This window comes from Oryctolagus cuniculus, chromosome 8 (genome assembly GCF_051225735.1).
Source record: "Oryctolagus cuniculus isolate XC-2025 breed Fujian yellow rabbit chromosome 8, ASM5122573v1, whole genome shotgun sequence".
Taxonomy (NCBI): domain Eukaryota; kingdom Metazoa; phylum Chordata; class Mammalia; order Lagomorpha; family Leporidae; genus Oryctolagus; species Oryctolagus cuniculus.
Genome location: NC_142874.1, coordinates 2,638,510 through 2,665,580, shown reverse-complemented (window position 1 = coordinate 2,665,580; position 27,071 = coordinate 2,638,510). Strand labels below are relative to the sequence as shown.

At 40.3% G+C, this 27,071-nt stretch overlaps 1 protein-coding gene across 1 annotated transcript in view; it reads right to left on the bottom strand.

Annotated features, from left to right (window-relative positions):
• Positions 1–23,326: 23,326 nt before the first annotated feature.
• Positions 23,327–27,071, bottom strand: part of LOC100344946 (uncharacterized) — a 147,342-nt gene continuing 143,597 nt past the window's right edge. Inside the window, exon 4 of the mRNA XM_089303079.1 lies at positions 23,327–26,732. Within this exon, the coding sequence (XP_089159205.1) occupies positions 23,905–26,732 (2,828 nt within the window). The 3' untranslated portion in view covers positions 23,327–23,904. The remainder of the gene's footprint in view (positions 26,733–27,071) is intronic.

Sequence of the window (27,071 nt, the reverse complement as noted above, 5' to 3'; positions counted from 1 at the left end):
TATACAAATTCTACTGTGTTTCATGTTTATCTTGTACCCTAAGACCTCACTGGATTTATTGGCTTCAGGATTTTATTTTTGTAGATTCTTGAATTTGTTGTTTTATAGAGACAATCTTGTCTTTTGCAAATATAGGCAGTCAAATTTATAATTATTGCCTTAAACCCTGTCAGATAATTCCATCATCTCTGCTTTCTCATTGTTGGTATCTACTGATTGTCTGGGTTTATTCAAGTTGAGATTTGCTTCGTTCTTGGTATGACAGGTGATTTTCTGAGTCTGAGTAATTATGATGAGAACCTACATCCTATTTAGCCAAACCTATTGCACCTGGTTTGGGCTGTGCTCTTCCAACAGAAGAGGTCCTGCTTTGTTCTCAAATGGGAAATAAGTCCAGGTTCCCTGCTGGCTTATAGTTGACCCCCAACAAGGAGGGACAATCCTTTTCCTTTTGGACAGGTGTGGAGATGCAGCTCTCTGCTGGTTTCTATGGATGGCCCTGGTTTTCAGCTTGTCTAGATTTGCAGTTTATACTTTGCTTTCAGCATTTGCTGGCCTGGGTAGAGGTCGGCAGTTATTGTTTAAACAGATCTGTCTTGGCCAGCGCTGTGGCTCACTAGGCTAATCCTCCACATGTGGCGCCGGCACACCAGGTTCTAGTCCCGGTCGGGGTGCCAGATTCTGTCCCAGTTGCCCCTCTTCCAGGCCAGCTCTCTGCTGTGGCCAGGGAGTGCAGTAGAGGATGGCCCAAGTCCTTGGGCCCTGCACCCCATGGGAGACCAGGATAAGTACCTGGCTCCTGCCATCGGATCAGCGCGGTGCGCCAGCTGTGGTGGCCATTGGACGGTGAAGCAACAGCAAAGGAAGACCTTTCTCTCTGTCTCTCTCTCTCTCTCACTGTCCACTCTGCCTGTCAAAAAATAAAATAAAATAAAATAAAATAAACAGATCTGTCTTGTGAGGCTGCCCCTTTCCTTATCATTTGGCTTAAGAAATAAAGCTTTTGTTGGGACTTTTTTGTCTTCTTCCTGGCATTTCTGAGTTACCAGTTGTTGGGTTCCAAGTCTGACATATATTAGGCCAAAGGACAAGCTAGAGAACTTTCCACCATCTCATTTCTTGGGTCCTAGTCTCTAGCTGTTTGTCCTACTTCTCTCTACCTTTCAGTCTTTTTTCTTTTTAAGGATTTATTTGTTAATTTGAAAAACAGAGTTACAGAGAGAGGGAGTGAGAGATCTCCCATCCATTGGGTCACTCTCCAAATGGCCACAACAGCCAGGGATGGGCCAAACTGAAGCCAGGAGTCAGGAGCTTCTTCCAGGTCTCATTTGTGTGTGGCAGCGACCTATGCATTTCAGCCATCCTCTGCTGTTCTCCCAGGCATATTGGAAGGAAACTGGATCAGAAGTGGAACAGATGGGATCAGCAGGAACACAAACTAGTGCCCAGATGGGATGCCAGCATTGCAGTCAGCAGCTTAATGCACTAAACCACAATGCTGACCCCTACATTTCAGACTTTTTATGTCTGTTTTCTCTATAATGTACAAACATTTTAGTTGTATTCAGTGGAAAGAAATAGGGAAAATAATGTGTTTTCTATTTTTCAGAAAGTGAACATCTTCTCTACCATTTTTTGCTTTTAATATTTTGATTACCATATTTACAAAAATTGGTTTCTTTTTATGCATTTATGCATCCTCTGAGAATCATCAGATAGTCATAGAAATTATAAGCTTCCCAGAGAGATTAAACTTCCCAATGGGCTGACTGCATTCCTAACCAAACTGTGTGAGTGTGAGTGTGTGTGTGTGTGTGTCAAACTGGAGGTGGGTGGCAAGGTGATCAACTGCCTTCTACAATAGCTAAAGATGAAAACTTGGATTGACAATTATACTGGTGCAAAAAAAAAAAAAAAAAAACAGAAAATACAGATAGAGAAGTCAAGTAAATCTCCAAGGGTGAGAGTCAGTGACCAGTGCTCCTTTTCCTCCATAAAATTTGGGGAAATTTTGGGTCACATAATAATCTCTTTACTGTACAAATACCTTCATCTTTACCAAATTGTTATATTTTCCAATTTGAATTTTTCCTTCTGATTGTGTTCAATTTGTAGTGGATAATTTGTTTTACAAATTTAGTTATTTATTTGAAGGCAGAGTTACAACAAGAGGGGGAGTGAGAGAGGAAGAGATCTTTCATCCTTTGGTTCATTCTTCAAATGTCCACAGCATTGCAGAGTGGGCCAGGCCAAAGCCATTAGGCTGAACAGTGGATACTCTCTTTAATCATTAATTTAAAATAGAAAGGTTTATTGACATATGCTATGATCAAATTCAGTAAAAGAGGAGCAATAAATATTGCTATCTATACTTTTAGTTATTCTATAAGTATTATATAACTACAATACTCAATATATACTATTGTCCAATATTACAATATATAATACTAGGAATATACTATCAGAAATTACACTAGCAATATGCAATTATTATAAATAAAAATTTTAGTAACTATATTTATTCTGAACAATAATTCAGTGATTCTATTTTTAAATTTAAAAATTTCCATGTACTCAAATGATTCTTTGTAACTCCAAATAGAACCACAAGCCCTGGCAGTCCTATGTTGTTTAGCACTTCATCTTCAATGCCAACTTGATTATTACACTGTTAACAGTGCAGTAGAATTGAAGAAGACCTGACAGTCACAAAATGTTCCACAGTCATGTGAACCTTACCTTAAGGTAGGAATGTGTAGAGTAAATCATTTAAATAGAAAGACATCATTGTCGATGGCGGAATAGAGAGGGAGGGAGCACAGTGAAGGTCCACTAAGGGAAGGCTGAAAGAGGGGTGAGAATTTGTAGTTTTTAAGGATCGAGAAACCCTTCATGAAACTGGGGAGATAGGGTGGACATGCAAGGAGGATGCGGACGCCTGAGACTCAAGACACCAGCAGGAGTGTGTACGCACCAGTGCTAGAAGCTGAGGTGAGACGGGGCACTCGCCCAGCACCATGGCACAGCTGCCGCCGCCCCTCCCCCAACACACCCTGGGACGGACACTGAGACACTCACGACTGAGTGGGGGAGGAAATAGAAAACGGAACAGAGTGAGTGGCGCCTGCGGAGAGAGTGCACGATTCAGGGGTACTAATTGAGAGACTGAGTAAGCCAGTATCTCTTGGCGCCTCCCCCGAGCTCCAGCTGGCAGGAAGCAGCCATTTTGTCTGTTTACATTTATGCTTAAAGGAGAACTGTCTTTGCCTCCACGCTAACCTTCGGAGGTGGAGCCCAAAGGTGGAGTGGAGCAACAGGACACTTCTTGCTCGAGGGAGGGCAGCTCAAAGTCCTGACACCCCTCTACTCAAGTTACAAGAAAAAAAAAAAAACTGAATAGCGCCTGCTGGTGGGGAAAAAGTGCAGGATGCAGAGCTGCAGTGGGCAGAGAGCAGCCATCCTGTCTATTTACCTGTGGGCTGTGTAAAGCAGCCTGATTACACTGGATATTGGTAGAGACTCACAGCAGCCTATAGTAGAGGGAAATCAACCTGAAAAATCACCCAGATGGAATGCCAAAAAGACAAAACAAAAACCCAAAAAAATATAGAAGAACATATAAACTTGCCAATGGAGCAGGCTAAACCAACCATAACAGAGGCAGAAGAAGAAGAAGTTGAAAACATGCCAGAAAAAGAATTCAGAAAATTAATAATCAGAATACTTAGAAATAATGAGAAACAGTGTCAAGAGCTGAATGAAAAACAAGCTCAGGGATTAGAGATCCTAAAGAGAAGCCAGAATGAGATACTAGAACTGAAAAACTCAATTGACCATATAAAAAACACCGTGGAATCCCTCGGAAATTGAACAGATGAAATAGAAGATAGAATATCAGAATTCGAAGACAAACTTCCAGAAATAATACAGTCAGTTCAATCGCAGGAAGAAGAAATTAAAAAATTAAAAAATATGGTTGGAGACCTACAAGATTCAATCAAGCAGTGTAATGTTCAGATAATAAGAGTCCCTGAGGGGGTGGAAAGAGAGAATGGATTAGAAGGCGTCTTCAACGAAAAAATATCAGAAAACTTTAAACAAAGGCAGCTGGATAACAACACACAAATACAACAGATAGCCAGGACTCCGAACAGAGTAGACCAGAAGAGAAATTCACCACGACACATTGTGGCAACACTCAGTTCAGTGACACACAAAGAACAAATCCTAAAATGTGCCAGAGAAAAGCAACAACAAATCACATTCAGGGGTAAGTCAATCAGACTCACCCCAGACTTCTCATCGCAAACACTACAGGCAAGGAGACAATGGCATGATATATTTCAAGTTTTAAAAGACAAACAGTGCCAACCTAGAATACTATATCCTGCAAAGCTATCATTTATGAATGAAGGGGAAATAAGGATCTTCCACGACAAACAGAAACTGAAAGAATTTGTATCCACGCGTCCAACCCTACAACACTTGCTCAAAGACGTGCTGCACACAGAAATACAAAAACAAGAACTTCACTGCAAAAAAAAAAAAGTGATGTAGAGTAATCCACAAAGTTCAAAATACATAAACAGCTCATTTCAGGAAACATGAAGGGGAAAAGACAGTACTTAAAAGTAATCACATTGAATGTGAATGGTCTTAATTCCACGACAAAGAGACATAGACTAGCTGATTGGATAAAGAAAGAGAATCCATCTATATGCTGCCTTCAGGAGACACACCTCATCAGCAAAGATGCACGCAGACTGAAAGTGAAAGGATGGACAAAGATACTCCAAGCTAATGGAAATCAAAAAAGAGCTGGTGTGGCCATTCTAATATCAGACAAAACAGACTTTAACATAAAAACTATTAAAAGAGACAGAGAAGGGCACTATATAATGATTAAAGGATCTATCCAACAGGAAGATATTACTATTATAAATGTATACACACCTAATTACAGGGCGCCTGGCTACCTGAAAGAATTACTAAAGGATTTAAAGGGAGCCCAGGACCGGATGGCTTCACTGCCGAATTTTACCAGACATTTAGAGAACAACTAACCCCAGTTCTTCTCAAATTATTCCAAAAGATTGAAAGAGAGGGAATCCTTCCAAATTCCTTCTATGAAGCCAATATCACCTTAATTCCTAAGCCCAGAAAAGACACAACAAAGAGAACTACAGACCTATCTCCCTGATGAACATAGATGCAAAAATACTCAATAAAATCCTGGCAAACCGAATCCAACTACAAATCAGAAAGATCATTCACCCACACCAAGTGGGATTTATCCCTGGTATGCAGGGATGGTTCAATATTCGAAAGTCAATCAATGTAATACATCACATTAATAAATTGAGAAACAAAAATCATATGGTTATCTCAATAGATGCAGAGAAAGCATTTGACAAAATACAACACCCTTTCATGATGAAAACCCTAAGCAAATTGGGGTTAGAAGGAACATTCCTCAACACAATTAAGGCAGTCTATGATAAACCAAAGGCCAGCATCATATTGAATGAGGAAAAGTTGGAGGCATTTCCATTGAAAACTGGCACCAGACAGGGATGCCCACTCTCACCATTGCTATTCAATATAGTCCTAGAAGTGTTAGCCAGAGCCATCAGGAAAGAAAAAGAAATTAAAAGGATACAAATGGGAAAGGAGGAAGTTAAACTATCCCTTTTTGCAGATGACATGATACTATATATAGGGGACCCAATAAACTCCTATAAGAGACTACTGGAACTCATAGAAGAGTTTGGTAAAGTAGCAGGATACAAAATCAAGGCTCAGAAATCAACAGCCTTTGTATACACAGACAATGCCAGGGCCAAGGAAGAACTACTAAGATCAATCCCATTCATGATAGCCACAAAAACAATAAAGTACCTTGGAATAAATTTAACCAAGGAGGTCAAAGACCTCTATGATGAAAATTACAAAACACTAAAGAAAGAAATAGAAGATGACACAAAAATATGGAAAAACCTGCCATGCTCATGGATTGGAAGAATCAATATCATCAAAATGTCCATTCTCCCAAAAGCAATTTACAAGTTCAATGCAATACCAATCAAAATACCAAAGTCATTCTTCAAAGACCTAGAAAAAAGATGCTGAAATTCATATGGAGAAACAGGAGACCCAGAATAGCTAAAGCAATCCTTAACAATAAAAACAAGGCCGGAGGCATCACAATTCCAGACTTCAAGGCATACTACAGGGCAGTTATAATCAAAACAGCCTGGTACTGGTACAAAAACAGATGGATAGACCAATGGAACAGAATAGAAACACCAGAGATCAATCCAAACATCTATAACCAACTCATATTCGACAAAGGACCTAAAACCAACCCCTGCAACAAGGACAGCCTCTTCAACAAATTGTGCTGGGAAAACTGGATGTCCACATGTCGCAGTATGAAGGAAGACCCCTACCTTACACCTTATACAAAAATCCACTCAACATGGATCAAAGAACTAGAGATGCGCCACGACACCATGAAACTAATTGAGATCATAGGGGAAACCTTTCAAGATATCGGAATAGGTGAAGAATTCCTGGAGAAGACCCCACAGGCACGGGTAATCAAAGATAAAATAAACAAATGGGATTACCTCAAATTGAAGAGTTTCCTAACAGCAAAAGAAACAGTCAGGAAAGCGAAGAGGCAACCAACAGAATGGGAGATGTTATTCACAAACCACACAACAGATAAAGGATTAACAACTAGAATCTACACAATGATCAAAAAACACCACAGAATCAAAACAAATAACCCAATAAAAAAATGGGCCAAGGACCTTAACAGACATTTTTCAAAAGAGGAAATCCAAATGGCCAACAGGCACATGAAAAAATGCTCAGGATCCCTAGCCATCAGAGAAATGCAGATCAAAACCACAATGAAATACCACCTCACTCTGGTTAGATTGGCTTACATACAGAAATCAACCAACAACAGATGCTGGTGAGGATGTGGAGAAAAGGGGACACTAATCCACTGTTGGTGGGAATGCAAACTGGTAAAGCCACTATGGAAGACAGTCTGGAGAGTCCTCAGAAACCTGAATATAGCACTACCACAGGACCCAGCCATCCCACTCCTTGGAAGATACCCAAATGGAATTAAAGGGGTGAAAAAAGCCATTTGCACCTCAATATTTGTTGCAGCTCAATTCACAATAGCTAAGACATGGAATCAACCTAAATGTCCATCAACGGATGACTGGATAAAGAAACTATGGGATATCTACTCTATGGAACACTATACAGCAGTAAAAAAAAAAAAAAAAAAAAAAAAAAAAAAAAAAAAAAAAACAATGAAATCCGGGCATTTACAACAAAATAGAGGAAGCTGGAAAACATCATGCTGAGTGAAATAAGCCAGTCCAAAAGGGATAGATATCACATGTTTTCCCTGATCGATGGCAACTAAATGAGCACCTAAAATCATACCCATTGAAGTGAAATGGACACTATGAGAGACAATGACATGAGTAGCCCTTGTCTAGACTGTTGAGGAACAACTTACTATTTTGTTCCTTTAGTATTTTTGTTGTTGTTGTTGTTGCTCGGTTTGCTCTACACAAGACCACTGGTTGAACTCTGCAATCAATGCACAACCATGCTTAAGTGTTTAAAAATTAACAGAAAATTGATCTCTGTGGAACATGGGAGTGGGAATAAGAGAGGGAGGAGATATATAGGACGGCACATACTCACTCAGACCTACCTCCAATGGTGGAACTGGAAATGTGCCAGGGGATTTCAACTCAATCTTAACAAGGAGGCAGGTACCAATGCCAGCACACTGGGTAAAGAGACAAATATAAATACACAACTGATCCAAAAGATAGGGTAAGTGTCGAAGAGATTACACAAATAAGACCAGTGTAAGCAAACAAGGCTAAATGCTGTCTTCCTGACATGCTTTCTCATCAGTCATTTGAAAATAAAAGCTAAGTCAGACCTGCAATCTATGATTTTGGAGTCCTCGGGTATGTGTATGCAAGTTAATGCATGAAAGTTATTTAGGTGCTCAAGAGTCTGTAGTTTAGAGAACAGAAGAGGCCAACATCTGTGACAGGATGTCAACATTTGGGAGATGTGTTGTGCTCTATTCAGAGATTGAGAAGGACAAGTCAACAGATTGCTGTAGCACCAAGGGAGAATGCTATTCTAGAAGCTAGAGAAAAAAATTGAAAAAAAAATTCACTTTTTAAAAGATTTACTTACTTATTTGAAAGGCAGAGACAGAGATACAGAGAGAGAGAAAAAAAGAGAGAGAGAGAGAGAGAAATCCAGCTCCCATCTGCTGGTTCACTCCCCAAATGGCCACTTTGACTGGGGCTGGGTCAGGCCAAATCCAGTAGCTGGAACTCCATCCAGGTTTCCCGTATGGAAGGCAGGAACTCAAGAACTTGGATCATCTTCTGCTGCTTTCCAGATGCATTAGCAAGGAGCTGGATAGGAAATGCAGCACCCGAGATGCAAGATGGTGCTCATATGGGATGCCAGCATCACTGGCAACAGATTAACCTGCTGGATCACAATACTAGCTCTGAAAAATAAAGTTAGGTAAAACAATTCAAAATATCAAAGAAATGTCAAATAAAATGCTAGAGATGGCATTATGGTGCAGTGGGTTAAGGTACCACTTGGGATGCCTAAAACACATATCAGAATGCCTGGGATTGAATCCTGCCTCTGCTTCTAACCCAGCTTCCTATTAATGTGCATGGGTGGCAGCAGATGATGGCCCAAGTACCTAGGGCTCTAATACCCATGTGTGAGATCTGAATGGAATTCCTGGCTCCTTGCTTCAGCCTGACCCAACTCCAGCTGTGTGGGCATTTGGCAAGTGAATCAGCAGGTGAAACACCCCTCCCAGCGCTGTGGTTTTCTGTCTCTCTCTCTCTGCCCCTCTCCCACCCTCTCCTTGTCCTTCCCTCCCTCCATCCCTTTATTTCCCTCCCTGTCACTCTGCCTTTCAAATAAATAAGCCTATTTTTAAAGTTAACAGGCCATTGGATTTATGATATCCATAATCATTTGACTAAAGATTTTGTATTTGATTCTTAATGAAATATGGATGCCTTTTTGTTCTCTTAGTCACTTTTGTACAAGAGAGTAACAAGATAAAAACTGTTCTCCAACAAGTTTGATCTGATCACTTCACATAGGATAGACTGAGATGAGAAGAAATTGCAAGACAGAATAAAATTTTGCAGATAAGAAATGAAAATAAAACTAGGGTGATATCAGTAAGGCCAAAATGAGGAAGGAAATACAATCCATGCTTTGCAAGACATGCAAATATATGTATTATTTATAGGAAAATATAAATAAAAGCAAATATGAGAGGTTTTCAGGAAATTTTTGGAAAATTATTATTAAAAGATGTTTATTTTATGCAACAAATTTTGAAATCCTCCTTAAAAACTTTAAGCAAAATGCATATTATGCAAAATGATACATGGATTTCAAACTTCTAAAAAAATTCTTATTTATTTGAATGGCAATTATATTGGGGGTTGGGAAGGAGAAGATACAGATATTTCCTTTACTGTTTCACTCCCAAAATGTCCACAATAGCCAGATCTGGGCCAGGGTGAAGCTGGGAACCATAATTCCATCTGAGTCTCCCTCATGAGTGGTAGTGTCTCCAGTAGTTGAACCATCTTCCTCTGCCTTCTCAGATACACTAGCAAGAAGCTGGATTAGAAGCTGAACACCTGGGACTCCAACTGCACTCTGATATGGGATGCCAACATCGCATGCTTAACCTACTGCATCACAAAGATGGCCATTCAAAATAAATTCTTGAACATTTAAAAGACCTGTTGCAATCCAAGTGCATAGATACTTGCTAAGCATAAATGGTAATGCAGGTGCCAGAAGTGTTGGTATCAGGGATGTCTTGGTAAAGAAGTAGGGAACTAGGCAGGTCACTCAGAAGCCAGGCAGCAGTGTTTTAGAGTTGAAGAGAAGGTATTAGTTGGTAAATTATGTATTAACTTCCAACTGGGAGATCAGTAATTGAGTCAAGGTGGAATTAGTCATTTAAATAGGCATGTAGTCAAACCAGTAATGACAACCTCTTTATTTCTAAACACAGAAATTATTTTAAATGAGACATACTTATCTAAATACTGTAGGCGAGACTCCAGTTGTCAAAAGTTGTAATGACCAAAGGCCAGCGCTCTCTGAGGCAGCATGGAGACTGCAGAAGAATGCAAAACACCTTAACCAGTCAGCCACAGACAAAAGTGTCTGCAGCTGATGCAGGACTCGCAGTCTTTAGATGACAGACACATGTTTCACAACTAGAAAGAGAAAAAAAAAATACCTGAGAAGAAGCAGAGAGCTAGGGACAGACATAGAACCATGGGATTCTAGGGTATAACTTCTTTGGTCCTCCATGGTTACCTCCACTTAGCACACAGGCAGGGCCTAGAGCTTTGTACTACCCACACCCTCTCCTCCCATAAAGAAAAATAGGACTTGAACTGTGTGGTGTAGTAGTCCAAGTCTCCACCTGCAATGCCAGCATTCCATGTGGGTGCCAGTTGAAGTCCTAACTGCTCCTCTTCCTATCCAGTTCTCTGCTATAGCCTGGACAAACAGTGAAAGATGGCCCCGGTACCCACATGAGAGGCCCAGATGAAGCTTCTGGATCCAGGCTTCAGATTGTCCCAGATCTGCCCATTGTGGACATTTGGGGAGTGAACCAGTGGATGGAAGATCTCTCTCCCTCTCTGCCTCTCCTTCTGTCTGTGGCTCTACCTCTTGAATAAATGAGTGAAATCTTTAAAAACATAAAAAGTTGGAGGAGCCCATGGAGAAGTGGTACATCCTGGATGAGTCCCTGGAGAAGAGGGCAGAGTGAGTGCAGAGCTCATCCAGATGTGTCTGGGGACAGTTTCTCCACTACTACATTTTAATGGGGACAGCAAACACTCCCACACACACCCTGCAGAGGCTTAATTGCCGAATCCTTTCAGACACCAAGGATTGGGTCAGGAGCTAAACACAAGGATTGGGTCAGGAGCTTCCTGTAGAGCTGCAGCTAGGGGAACAGGTCCCACTCACAGATGGAGGGGATGGGGACAGGCCACACCCCACCAAACACAGATCAGGTCAGAAGCCTCTGACCAGCTGGGAGCTTTCTGGCCTCATCTCCTGGATCTCTTTTTTTCTGAAAAGCTCTTCTTCCCACCCTCATTGCTGGGAGGGATGCACTGAGGCAGTCCAGGTCAGGTCCAGGTGCTGTCTTCCAATGTTGTATTTTTCTTGCATCCCTAGCTTTTAAGACAGTAACATCTGCTCCAGTATCAATTAAACCCACAAAGGCAATGTCATCTAAATATAAGGTCAATTTTGGCCTCAGATTGAAGATAGGCATCGACCAGTTAATGGTGGTGGGACTCCCTCTTACTTGCTGGGCTGAGGGCCGCCCCACTGGGACTTTAAATGTTTGGTCTTGCAATCTTTTGCCCAATGAAAGCCTTTTTTATATCTGGGACACAGCGTTTTGGGCTTGCCCCATCTTTTTGCATTTGGGCAGTTTAGCCGTAGGTGTCCTATTTCCTGGCATCCCCAACAAACTGGAAGGTCATTAGACTTCCTTGTGCTCGATTTGTTAATGGCTGCAGTTAGGGCCTGTATGGGTGTATCGGCAGGGTTTACCTCCTTTGTGGCTACTATCCATTTAGAAATGTCTTCATTACAGACTGGGGCAATTACTGCTTTTGCCTCTTTTGTAGTACCTTCCCAAGCTAATTGTTTGACCAAATTGTCTTCATCAGGGCCAGGCAGTAATCTTTTCTCTACTGCATCCAAGACTCTGGCAAGGAAATTGGGGAACCATTCGCCTAGGCCTTGAACTAGATTTCTAAAGAGCTGACTGTAATCAGGAGGATTTATATTTTTTAAGGCTTTAAGTGCCAAATCTCTGACCTGATCAAAATAGGCAACTACTCCAATGCGGACCTGTTCTTGAGGATAAATGTAGGTGCCACGGCTTGTAAGCATATCAAAGGTTACTGCTATTCCATAGGCAGCATCATTCCTTGCCAGTTTCAGCCTCTTCCTCATAGCAGGCTTTCCACTGTAAGAACTGTAGTCTCGACAAACATGCTTTGAGCAGTGCAACCCAGTCAAAATGAGTTTGAAGGGTTGCTGCCCATTGTGTGAGCAATTGTTCAACGTAGGGAGAGTCAGGACCTGACTCTTGAGAAGCCTTTCTTAGCATAGTAAGGTCCTTTATGGGTGTTGGAATCCAGGGCCTGAATTCTGCATCCTCTCCTACATTAACAGCAAATGTGCAGGTGGGACGGGGTCCAGCTGCTGCCCTAAGAGCTGGGGGTGTCTGAGTACTGCCACAAATGTTGGGATCCTCACTGGGTGCAGATGGGATGACCTTGCATGAGTTATTGTCTAGAGGTCCTTTAAGTTCATCCCACAGGTATATGGGGGTGGCTGACTAGGCATTGCTACCTTATTTTTTTCACACAGAGTTCTCTCTCCCTAAGTCATCAACCATTGTCTGCGAGACAGGGACCTGGAGTGTCAGGCTCTTATCACACAGATTCACTATGATAATCTGCACAGGATTCTGAGAAGGGGGTATCTTTCCCATATCTGAACGCATAAGAGCGGCATGGCACGCCAACTCTAGCCAAAGGAAAGACATGTACAGCACTGCTGCCATAACAAAGCAAATTCCTAGCACCTCAGCTGTTGATGGCATTTTGCAGGAGGTTTCCCTACATTAGACAAATAGATAGTGGTGTATCAGGCTGTAAGTATGTCCTGTGCTTAGTGGGGGACTTCCTTGACTCATTAGGTCAAGGCCATATGCCCACACGGTGTCTCCAGAGCGTCACCTCCCTTGAGTGAGGGAAGATGACTTGGTTCCGAATTCTGGGAAGATCAGTCCCTTATGTGAATTCGCCAGGTGAACTGAAAGTAAAAGGAGTAGCCAAGAAGTGATGTACGCTTCTGGGCAGTGTGTGTCTAACCTGGGGTCACTTAGACTGAGGCCAAGGACAAGGAAAGGGGCATAGGAGGGGGTTCTGTGCTCACCCTCACAGAACCAAACAGCACACAAAACACCAAGGCGCCTACTTGCCGAAATCCAGGGGGGACCTCACCGAGTCCAACACACTGTCTTTCTCTCAGTCATGTTGGCGCGCCAGATGTTGCAGTGAATTCATTTCTGAGAGGAGCAGCGTGGTGGGGGCAAGAAGCATGGAGTCACCACACAGACCCCGGGAGTCAGATGAAAGCAGGCTTGAGGTGTGCAGCCTGCAGACTCATTTATTTCAGTTGGTACAACATCTTATATGGCCAAGACCAGCCAATCTGCTCAAGGGGTGGTCTATGTCCCAACCAATCACAGCCTGTTGCCAGGCAGTTTCCAAAGCCATCCAATCACAGCCTGTTGCCAGGCAGTTTCCAAAGCCATCGAATCACGGCCTGTTGCCAGGCAGTTTCTAAAGCCATTCCTGAGTAACTTACACTCACTTGCCAGTGGCCACCTTGGCATGGCCTTCTCATTCCACCACATTTCTCCCTTTTTATTTTTGAGCAACGGAAGGCATGATTCTTGGCCATACCATTGTTGACCCCGTTTCCATGTGGTCTCCATACGCAGCTGTGCCTGTCTTAGGTTGTCCCCCAGGGGATCTTACCCGTCATTGACTAACAGTGAGTGCAGTGGCGGATGGCCCAAGTCCTTGGGCCCTGCACCCCATGGGAGACCAGGAGAAGCACCTGGCTCCTGCCATCGGATCAGCGTGGTGCACCAGTCGCAGCTGCCATTGGAGGGTGAACCAACGGCAAAAGGAAGACCTTTCTCTCTGTTTCTCTCTCTCTCACTGTCCACTCTGCCTGTCAAAAAAAAAAAAAAAAAAAAGAACTGGCACCCATATGGGATGCTGGCCCTTCAGGCTGGGGCTTTAACCCACTGCATCACAGCACTAGCCCCAATATAAATAATACTAATTACACTGAGTTACACTTTTTGGAAAAGTTTAAAAAAACAAATTCATTAGGATTCATTAGAATCAACAAACTAATTTTGACAGTATGAGGTGTATCAAGGTTTTGGAACAAAGTAAATTGCTGCATGGTTTGGAATGTTAGCAGTCACTTTGAAAAGAATTTGGCCATATTTACTAAAGTTGATGATGCACCGTCTGGGCAGTTTCAGTCTGCAGTGTATACAAAGAAGCTCCCCTCGGCCAGGTACACCAAGACTTGTAAACAAGGATGATTATCACAGTTCAGTTAATAATACATACCAGAAGCATTTGTGAGACTGCTAGCCATCTACCACAACCTGCTGCCACCTTCCAAAGTTACGGGAATCTAGGACAAATGGCCAGAATACATTTCCCAGCTGTGCCCCTATTCTGCTCCTCTGTAGTAGTGAAGCAATGAGCTAACATCCCTCCTTGCAGAATGTGAATGGAAGTGATGTGTATCACTTGCAGGCTAGAGCCTTTAAGGGTGAGTGTGCACCTCCTTGCTTTTGTTTCCCTTCATCTGGCTAGATGCAGAGGAAAATGGCTTACAAGAGTGCAGGGACCCAAACACTTGGGCCATTTTCTGCTGCTTTTTTTAGACCATTAGCAAGGAGCTAGATCAAAGTAGAGAAGCTGGAATTCTAACCAGCACACATATGGGATGCCAACATTGCAGGCAATGATTTTACCTGCTAAGCAACAATGCTGGCCCCAAAAATCAATGGTCATTTTTAAAACAAGAAAATGGCACCATTTAATTACTCTTTTTCCAAAATATGAAAGTACCATCACAAAAAGCAAAGAGTAAATAAATTACAGTATCTAGGAAATTATGTAGGAGATGCCTTATTAATCTAATTAAACAGGAAGTGAAAGGAGTGTATTATTAAATGTAAAATATGAAGTTTCAAATTATAAGTTGAATGTACACAAATGTGTTTCAAATATTTTTAGTTGTACCTAAATTTGTACAATATAACATGCAGAAGTGACATTTAGATTCTTTTAGATAGTAAAAATAAAAATAGATGGTAAAAATAACAGCTAATATTTACTCTATACTAAACAATATTTCTAACACTTTATGGTTTCAGGAAAAAATTGGATTGCTTCTATTATCTTAACTTTAAAGCAAATTTTAAATGAAACTGAAGCCTAAAGAAACTAAGTAACTTGGTTCCCAAGAACATTAAATCATAATTGGTGAAGTCCTGGACTAGGCATGATCTGACTGAAAGCTGCTTATTTTCCAAATTCAATGTTCTGTGTAGTTCCTATATCCTTTAAAAGGATCCTAACAGCAAACTAGACTTTCTGATAAAACCAGTATTATTGCTGCAGATGAGCATTTCTCCAAGCCAAATATTCTATTACCATCTGGAACAGAGTTTGATGATACCAAGTTGATTAAAGTGTGCTGAAAATGTCAAGCATAACATTGTATGTTAGTGGATATTCTATCCTCTAACTCTACTGGAGCTCTTAATAAACTTACAGCCAAAAAATAAATGATTGACATTTCAGTAATATGTTGATAGCACATAAGATGAAAAATTCATTTATGTCTACATTTTATAGAAACAAGAATGGCACAAAATATAAATGACATTTACAGTTAATGATTTTGATTTTACTCAGTAATACTTTTTCATTTTGGAAAAATATTATAATTAAATTATTCTACAATGTGTTCAGCTTAGATTTACCAAGTCATCAAATTTTATTCTATCTTATAAATACTGATGATTAAAACTCAGAAATGGGCCACTGTTGTGTTATAATAGGTTAAGCCACAACGTATAAAAATATATTTTCCTTAAAATGTAAAACTGTCATAATGCTATAAACCAGGCATATGTAAATACACCACTGAGAACCAAAGGTAAATGGAACTATCTTGTTTAATTTGAAGTGTTAAGAGAAATCCTTTAGTGTTCTGGCAAGATGGCAGAATAGGAAGGGAGCACACTGATGCTCCAGGGAAAGACACTTTAATAAAAGTGGAGATACTGCAGGTTGAAGAAAGAGTAGGGGAAGAAACAGCAGAAGAAACTCTTCCGGAACTAGTGATTCACAGTGGACCTGCTTGGAGAGCGTGGGAGCCCACAGTTCAGGACACCAGCAGTAGACTCAACACACCAGCGTTGGAACGTGTGCTGTGTGGAATTACTTCCCTTTTCAATCAAAAAAAGAAAGAAAGAAAGAGAGAGAGAGATCTACCATGCCTAACATGGGAGTGTCACCTTTGGCACACCAGAGCTCTCAGGCCACACCCATCTTAAGCCTCTAAAACAGACAGTCCACTTAATCTAGAGTCATAGTATAACAAGAAAAAGCCCACAGTGAAGAAACCAAATATCTACAATATGCCAAACAGCAAATGCAAAAACCAAGGTAATAAGAACAAGGAAGTCACTATGATGCCCCCAAATGAAAAAGACACCCCAATTCAAGATTATGAAGATGATGAGATAGAAGAAATGCAAGAAGCAGACCTCAAAAAATTGATAAGAACATTAAGAAGTTCAAAAAACAAATTCTTGAACTACAGAAATCCTTAATGGACAAGATAGAAAATCTCTCTCGAGAAAATGAAATATTAAGGAGGAATCAAAATGAAATGAAACAACTAGTACAACAGGAAACTGTGATAGTGACGAGAAATCATAACGAAGTGAAGAATTCAACAGATCAAATGACAAACACACTAGAGAGCCTTAAAAACAGAATGGGTGAAGCAGAAGAGAGAATATCAGACTTAGAAGACAGAGAACAGGAAAGGATACAGTCAGACCAAAGAAAAGAAGAGGAAATTAGAAATCTAAAACATATTGTCGGGAATCTTCAGGATACTATTAAAAACCCAACATTTGGGTTCTAAACACGACCAAAAGAGATCCTCACCACGACACATTGTAATTAAACTCACCACAGTGAAACATAAAGAAAAGATCCTAAAATATGCAAGAGAGAAATGTCAGATTACTCTCAGAGAATCTCCAATTAGATTCACAGATGACTTCTCATCAGAAGCCCTACAAGATAGGAGGGAATGGCGAGATATAGCCCAGGTACTAAGAGAGAACAACTGCCAGCCCAGAATATTATATCCTGCAAAGCTATCATTTGTGAATGAAGGTGAAATAAAGACCTTTCATAGCAAACAGAAATTGAAAGAATTTGTCACTACTCGTCCAGCCCTACAAAAGATGCTTAAAGATGTGTTACACACAGAAACAAAGAAACACGGTCATCAATATGAAAGAAAGTAAAGGAAGGAAACCTCACAGCAAAAGATCACAGGGAATTCAAAGCATATATTAGAACATATCTTTGGCAAATGGCAGGGCAAAGTGACCACTTATCATTAGTCACATTGAACATTAATGGCCTGAACTGTCCAGTTAAAAGACACCGATTGGCTGATTGGCTCAAGGAACAAAACCCATCTATTTGCTGCTTACAAGAAACACATCTTTCCAACAAAGATGCATACAGACTGAAAGTGAAAGGCTGGAAAAAGATATACCATGCCAACAGAAATGAAAAAGGAGCAGGCGTAGCCATCTTAATATCGGACAACATAAACTTTACCACAAAAACTGTTAAGAGAGACAAAGAGGGACACTATATCATGATTAAGGGATCAATTCAACAGGAAGATATAACAATTATCAATGTATATGCACCTAACTACAGGGCACCGGTTTATTTAAAAGATTTGTTAAGGGACTTAAAGGGAGACTTAGACCCCAATACAATACTACTGTGGGACTTCAATACTCCACTCTCAGAAATAGACAGATCAATAGGACAGAAGATCAAAAAGGAGACAGTTGATTTAAATGACACTATAGCACAAATGGATCTAACAGATATCTACAGAACATTCAATCCTACAGCTAAAGATTTCACATTCTTCTCAGCAGTACATGGAACCTTCTCTAGGATTGACCACATACTAGGCCATAAAGGAAGTCTCAGCAAATTCAGAGGAATTAGAATCATACCATGCAGCTTCTCAGACCATAAAGGAATGAAGTTGGAAATTAGCAACTCAGGAATCCCTAGAGCATATGCAAACACATGGAGATTGAACAACATGCTCCTGAATGAACAATGGGTCATAGAAGAAATTAAACGAGAAATCAAAAATTTTCTGGAAGTAAATGAGGATAACAGCACAACATACAAAAACTTAAGGGACGCAGCAAAAGCAGTGTTAAGAGGAAAGATTATATCAATAGGTGCCTATATCAAGAAATTGGAGAGGCACCAAATAGATGAGCTTTCAACTCATCTCAAGGATCTAGAAAATCTGCAGCAAACCAGACCCAAATCTACTAGGAGAAGAGAAATAATTAAAATCAGAGAAGAAATCAACAGGAATGAATCAAAAAAAAAAAAACATTACAAAAAATCAGCCAAACGAGGAGCTGGTTTTTTGAAAAAATAAACAAAATTGACACCCCATTGACCCAGCTAACTAAAAAAAGAAGAGAAAAGACAAAAATCAATAAAATCAGAGATGAAAAAGGAAATGTAACAACAGACACCACAGAAATCAAAAGAATCATCAGAAATTACTACAAGGACTTGTATGCCAGCAAACAGGGAAACCTATCAGAAATGGATAGATTCCTGGACACATCCAACCTACCTAAATTGAACCAGGAAGACATAGAAAACCTAAATAGACCCATAACTGAGACAGAAATTGAAACAGTAATAAAGGTCCTCCCAACAAAGAAAAGCCCAGGATCAGAAGGATTCACTGCTGAATTCTACCAGACATTTAAAGAAGAACTAACTCCAATTCTTCTCAAACTATTCAGAACAATCGAAAAAGAGGGAGTCCTCCCAAATTCTTTCTATGAACCCAGCATCACCTTAATTCCTAAGCCGGAAAAAGAGGCAGCACTGAAAGAGAATTACAGACCAATATCCCTGATGAACATAGATGCAAAAATCCTCAATAAAACTCGCCAATAGAATGGAACAACACATCAGAAAGATCAACCACCCAGACCAAGTGGGATTTATCCCTGGTATGCAGGGATGGTTCAATGTGCACAAATCAATCATTATGATACACCATATTAACAGACCATATGATTATTATAATAGATGCCGAGAAAAACCATATGATTATTGCAATAGATGCCGAGAAATCATTTGATAAAATACAACACCCTTTCATGATGAAAACTATAAGCGTACTGGGTATGGGAGGAACATTCCTCAATACAATCAAAGCAATCTATGAAAAACCCACAGCCAACATCCTATTGAATGGGGAAAAGTTGGAAGCATTTCCACTGAGATCTGGTACCAGACAGGGATGCCCACTCACCACTGCTATTCAATATAGTTCTGGAGGTTTTAGCCAGAGCTATTAGGCAAGAAAAAGAAATTAAAGGGATACAAATGGGGAAGGAAGAATTCAAACTATCCCTCTTTGCAGATGATATGATTCTTTATTTAGGGGATCCAAAGACCTCTACTAAGAGACTATTGGAACTCATAGAAGATTTTGGCAAAGTAGCAGGGTATAAAATCAATGCACAAAAATCAACAGCCTTTGTATACACAGGCAATGCCACGGCTGAGGAAGAACTTCTAAGAGCAATCCCATTCACAATAGCTACAAAAACAATCAAATACCTTGGAATAAACTTAACCAAGGACGTTAAGGATCTCTATGATGAAAATTACAAAACCTTAAAGAAAGAAAGAGAAGAGGATACCAAGAAATGGAAAAATCTTCCATGCTCATGGATTGGAAGAATCAATATAACCAAAATATCCATTCTCCCAAAAGAAATTTATACATTCAATGTAATACCAATCAAGATACCGAAGACCTTCTTCTCAGATCTGGAAAAAATGGTGCTGAAATTTATATGGAGACACAAGAGACCTCGAATAGCTAAAGCAATCTTGTACAACAAAAACAAAGCTGGAGGCATCTCAATACCACATTTCAAAACATACTACAGGGCAGTTGTAATCAAAACAGCATGGTACTGGTAGAGAAACAGATGGATAGACCAATGGAACAGAATTGAAACACCAGAAATCAATCCATACATCTACAGCCAACTCATATTTGATCAAGGGTCCAAAACCAATCCCTGGAGTAAGGACAGTCTATTCAACAAGTGATGCTGGGAAAATTGGATTTCCACATGCAGAAGCATGAAGCAAGACCCCTACCTTACACCTTACACAAAAATTCACTCTACATAGATTAAAGACTTAAATCTACAACCTGACACCATCAAATTATTAGAGAGCATTGGAAAAACCCTGCAAGATATAGGTACTGGCAATGAATTCTTGGAAAACACCCCAGAAGCACAGGCAGTCAAAGACAAAATTAACATTTGGGATTGCATCAAATTGAGAAGTTTCTGTACTGCAAAAGAAACAGTCAGGAGAGTGAAGAGACAACCGACAGAATGGGAAAATATATTTGCAAACTATGCAACTGATAAAGGGTTGATAACCAGAATCTACAAAGAAATCAAGGAACTCCACAAAAACAAAACAAACAACCCACTTAAGAGATGGGCCAAGGACCTCAATAGACATTTTTCAAAAGGGGAAATCCAACGGGCCAACAGACACATAAAAAAATGCTCAAGATCACTAGCAATCAGGGAAATGCAAATCAAAACCACAATGAGGTCCACCTCACCCCAGTTAGAATGGCTCACATTCAGAAATCTACCAACAACAGATGCTGGAGATGATGTGGGGAAAAAGGGACACTAACCCAGTGTTGGTGGGAATGCAAACTGGTCAAGCCACTATGGAAGTCAGTCTGGAGATTCCTCAGAAATCTGAATATAACCCTACCATTCAACCCAGCCATCCCACTCCTTGGAATTTACCCAAAGGAAATTAAATGGGCAAACAAAAAAGCAGTCTGCACATTAATGTTTATTGCAGCTCAATTCACAATAGCTAAGACCTGGAACCAACCCAAATGCCCATCAACAGTAGACTTGGTAAAGAAATTATGGGACATGTACTCTATCGAATACTATACAGCAGTCAAAAACAACAAAACCCAGTCATTTGCAACAAGATGAGGAATTTGGAAAACATCATGCTGAGTGAATTAACCCAGTCCCAAAGGGACAAATATCATCTGTTCTCCCTGATCTGCGACAACTAACTGAGCACCAAAGGGGAAACTTGTTGAAGTGAAATGGACACTATGAGAAACAGTGACTTGATCAGCTCTTGTCCTGACGGTTGATGTACAATGTAATACTTTATGCATTTTAGTATTTTTTTTTGTTCTAGTACCATTGGTTGAACTCTGTAATTAACACACAATTATTCTTAGGTGTTTAAATTTTAACTGAAAAGTGATCCCTGTTAGGAATTTGGAAAACATTATGTAGAGTGAAATAAGCCAATCCCAAAGGGACAAATACCACTTGTTCTCCTTGATAGGTGACAACAAACTGAGCACCAAAAAGGAAACCTGTTAAAGTGAAATGAACACTATGAGAAATGGTGACATGATCAGCCCTCACCCTGACTGTTGATGAGCAGCTTAATATGTTATCCCTCTTAGTATTTTTTTTGTTTGTTCTACTTAATACTTTTGGTTGAATACTGTAATCAATACACAATTCTTAAGTGCTGAAACTTAACTGAAAAGTGATCGCTGTTAAATATAAGAGTGGGAATAAGAGAGGGAAGAGATGTGCAATTCGGGACATGCTCAAGCTGACTTACCTCAAACGGTAGAGTTAGAAACATACCAGGGGATTCCAATTCAATCCCATCGAGGTGGCATGTACCAATGCCATCTCACTAGTCCCAGTGATCAATTTCTGTTCACAATTGATCATAATGATAGGACTAAGAACCAAAGGGATCACATAAACAAGAATAGCGTCTGCAAATACTAGCTGATAAAATAAAAAAGGGAGAGAATGATCCAACATGGGAAGTGAGATACACAGCAGACCCATAGAATGGCAAATGTCCTAACAGCACTCTGTCCTCATAATCAGCCCTTAAGGCATGCGGATCTGGCTGAAATGCCCATGAGAGTATTTCAGGCATGGAAAGCCAAGACACTCTGGGGAAAAAGAAAAAAAACCTAAATGAAATATCTCCATGAGTGAGATCCCAGTGGAAAGAATGGGTCATCAAAGAAGGAGGTACCTTTCTCTGAAGGGAGGAGAGAACTTCCACTTTGACCATGGCCTTGTCTAAATATGATCAGAGTCAGTGAACTCAGGGGGCTTCCATAGCCTTGGCAGCTCATGACAAGAGCCTCGGGTGATTACTGATGCCATAAACAAGAGTGTCAATTTGTTAAGTCAACAACAGGAGTCACTGTGCACTTACTCCTCATGTAGGATCTTTGTCCTTAGTGTGCTATACATTGATATTTAATGCTATAACTAGTACTCAAACAGTATTTTTCACTTTATGTTTCTGTGTGGGAGCAAACTGTTGAAATCTTTACTTAATGTATGCTAAACTGATCTTCTGTATATAAAGAGATTCCAAAAAGGTGCACAAAAAAATGCCAAATTACTTTCAGAGGATCTCCAATTATACTTACAATGGACTTCTCATAAGAAACCCTACAGGCAAGGAGTGCAAGACATAGTCTAAGTCTTAATACAACATTGTCAACCCAGAATACTGTATCCTGCAAAGCTCTCATTTAAGAATGACAATGAAATAAAGACCATTTGTAACAAGAGTAGGAAGAATTTTCAATCACAAAGTGGCATTACAAAAGATGTTTTAAATGAAGTGCTACACTAAGAAACACAGAAAGATAGTCATCATGATAAAAGAATGAGAAGGGCTGGCACTGTGTTATAGCAGATAATGCCACCACCTACAGCACCAGCATCCCTTATGGGCACTGATTCAAGTCCCGACTGCTGCACTTCTGATCCAACTCCCTGCTAATGTGCCTGGAAAAGCAGCTGAAGAGGGCTCAGGTCCTTGGGCCCCTGCACCCATATGGGAGACCTGAAATAAGCTCCAGACTCCTGGTTTCAGATTGGCCCAGCTCCAGCCAGTGCAGCCAATTTGGGAGTATGCCAGTGGATTGAAGACCTCTCTCTCTCTGGCCTCTGACTCTGGCTCTATGTAACTCTGCCTTTCAAACAAATAAATAATCTTTCAAAAATCTGAAAGCAAAAAAAAAAAAATACTCGAGCAAAAGTACAAAAGAAATCCAAAGTAAACAATAGGAAACTTTATGAAACAATGTCAGGACAAAGTCATTACTTATCAACAGTCACTTTGAATGTAAATGGCCTCAACTCTCCAGTTAAAAGGTACAGACTGGCTGAATGGATTAAAAACAAAACCAATCTGCTTGCTGCCTACAAGAAACATCTCACCAACAACGATGCATGCAGACTGAAAGTGAAAGGATGAGAAAAGATATTCTATGCCAATGGAACACAAAACAGGACAGATGTAGCAATGCTAATAGCAAAGGAAAGAGACTTTAAACAAAAACTACTAAAAGAGACAAAGAATGGCACTATATAATGATTAAGGGATCAATTCAACAGGAAGATGCAAGTATAAATAAATGTATATGCACAGATGCTTAGGGTCCTGTGTGAATTTTCTGATGGATTATAAGATGTGACTTCTTGCCAAAGGCTTTTCCAGTCATTACATTCATAAGGTTTCTCCCCTGTGTGAATTCTCTGATGTTTGATGATTACTGACTCCAGCCAAAGGCTTTTCAGGATTCATTACATTCTTAAGGTTTCTCCCCTATGTGAATTCTCTGATGGATTATGAGATGTGACATCTGGCCAAAGGCTTTGCCACAGTCATTACATTCATAAGGTTATTCCCCTGTGTGAATTCTCTGATGGATTATGAGTTGTGACTTACAGCTGTAGGCTTTGCCACAGTCATTACATTCATAAGGTTTCTCCCCTGTGTGAATTCTCTGATGGATTATGAGCTGTGACTTATAGCCAAAGGATTTGCCACAGTCATTGCATTCATGAGGTTTCTCCCCTGTGTGAATCTTCTGATGTTTGATGAGGTCAGACTTATAGCCGTAGGCTTTGCCACAGTCATTACATTCATAAGGTTTCTCCCCTGTGTGAATTCTCTGATGGATTATGAGATGTGACTTTTGGCCAAAGGCTTTTCCACATTCCTTGCATTCATAAGGTTTCTCCCCTGTGTGAATTCTCTGATGGATTATGAGATGTGACTTACAGGTGAAGGCTTTTCCACATTCCTTGCATTCATAAGGTTTCTCCCCTGTGTGAATTCTCTGATGTTTGATGAGGTCAGACTTACAGCCGAAGGCTTTGCCACAGTCATTACATTCATAAGGTTTCTCTCCTGTGTGAATTCTCTGATGCGTGATGAGGTTAGACTTACAGCCATAGGCTTTGCCACAGTCATTACATTCGTAAGGTTTCTCCCCTGTGTGAATCCTCTGATGTTTGGTGAGGTCCGACTTACGGCCAAAGGCTTTGCCACAGTCATTACATTCATAAGGTTTCTCCCCTGTGTGAATCCTCTGATGTTTGGTGAGGTCAGACTTACAGCCGTAGGCTTTTCCACAGTCATTACATTCATAAGGTTTCTCCCCTGTGTGAATCCTCTGATGGCTAGTGATTGCTGACTTCTTGCCAAAGGCTTTTCCACATTCCTTGCATTCATAAGGTTTCTCCCCTGTGTGAATCCTCTGATGGATTATGAGATATGACTTACAGGTGAAGGCTTTTCCACAGTCATTACATTCATAAGGTTTCTCCCCTGTGTGAATCCTCTGATGTCTAGTGATTGTTGACTTCTTGCCAAAGGCTTTTCCACATTCCTTGCATGCATAAGGTTTCTCCCCTGTGTGAATTCTATGATGGATTATGAGATATGACTTATAGCTGAAGGCTTTTCCACAGTCATTACATTCATAAGGTTTCTCCCCTGTGTGAATCCTCTGATGTCTAGTGATTGTTGACTTCTTGCCAAAGGCTTTTCCACATTCCTTGCATTCATAAGGTTTCTCCCCTGTGTGAATTCTCTGATGGATTATGAGATGTGACTTACAGGTGAAGGCTTTTCCACAGTCATTACATTCATAAGGTTTCTCTCCTGTGTGAATTCTCTGATGTTTGAGGAGATCTGCCTTATAGCCAAAGGCTTTTCCACATTCCTTGCATTCATGAGGTTTCTCCCCTGTGTGAATTCTCTGATGTTTGATGAGGTCAGACTTACAGCCGTAGGCTTTGCCACAGTCATTACATTCATAAGGTTTCTCCCCTGTGTGAATCCTCTGATGTTTGATGAGGTCAGACTTATAGCCATAGGCTTTGCCACAGTCATTACATTCATAAGGTTTCTCCCCTGTGTGAATCCTCTGATGCTTGATGAGGTCAGACTTATAGCCATAGGCTTTGCCACAGTCATTACATTCATAAGGTTTTTCCCCTGTGTGAATTCTCTGATGGCTAGTGATTGTTGACTTCTTGCCAAAGGCTTTTCCACATTCCTTGCATTCATAAGGTTTCTCCCCTGTGTGAACTCTCTGATGGGTTATGAGTTGTGACTTAGAGCCAAAGACTTTTCCGCAGTCATTACATTCATGAGGTTTCTCCGTGGTGTGAATTTTCCAATGTTTGATTAGGTCTGTCTTCAAGCCACAGGCTTTTCCACAGTCATTACATTCATGAGGTTTCTCACCTTTGTGGATTCCCTTATGTTTGATGAGCTGTGACTTGCACAGAAAGGCTTTTCCACAGCCATTGCATTCATAAGGTTTCTCTCCTGTGTGAATTCTCTGATGTACTACAAGCTGTGACTTCTTGCCAAAGGCTTTTCTACAGTCTTTACAATCATGAGGTTTATCCTCTGTATGAATTCTTTGCTGTGTTATGAGGTATGATTTCTGGAAAATGGTTTTTTGGAACTCATTACATTCATGAGGTTTCTTCTTTGTGTGAATTTTCTGATGTCTAATGAGATCTAACTTCTGGTACATGGTTTCTCCACATTCATTACACACATGGGAGATCCTACAAGGCTGACATGCATAAGGTTTTTTCTCTGTATGTTGTCTCTGATCTATTGGAAGATCTGATTTGTAAATGAGAGGTTCCACATACCCCATATCTTCATAGAGTTTCTCTCCTGTGTTGATTTGTTGATGCTTACTGAGGTTAGTATTTTTATGAAGAGTTTCTTCTATTTGAGTTGTCTTTCCAACAGTAATTGTTGACTTATTACAGGGGTCTCCCATATGGACCGTGCAAAATCTAAAGAATATCTTCTTCCTTTTGAAGTCTTTCCCCTGTCCACTATGTACAAATGAAGGCTTCACAGTCTGAATCTTGTGATCCTCACTAAGATGCTCACAACACTGGACAGAGTTCCCACGTACCTTAGCGGCATCAAGCTTCTCTCCAGCTTGCAGCTCATCAGGCCCACCATGGGGATGCACATTGTGACATACATTGCATTCCTCAGGTTTCATTGCTGAATAACTTCCCTTTTTGATAATCGGTTTTGAAACATGACTTGAACTTAAATTAAGTCTTTTTATTAATTCAACTCTCTTGGGAGTTGATGTCTTGCTATTTGTCATAACATCCTGCTTGAAATCTTTTTCTTGAATTTCCTGGTTCATCCTAATTATGTCATCACTTTTCATGGCAACTGAAATGAGGAAAACAAAAATCACTGAATCACATATATGTGCTTTCTCCTGGAATACTGATGTAAAGGGAATGAAGTTTCTTGTTATCTAAGTGGAATAAGATTTTAACATAATCAGTGGAAGACACTTATTTATGCTCATTATGATTTTTTTTTTCCTTAAGACATTGATATATTAGGTTGTACCAATAGATTTCTTAATTTTCAATCATGATCATGTTTACTACTTGAATTTTATTCAAGTATGGCAGAATTGCTTTCCTGGTTAGATGTATTAATTTGTTGCTTATGGTGCCTTCATCCCAAAATAGTGCCAGTATGAGCCCTGGCTACTCCGAT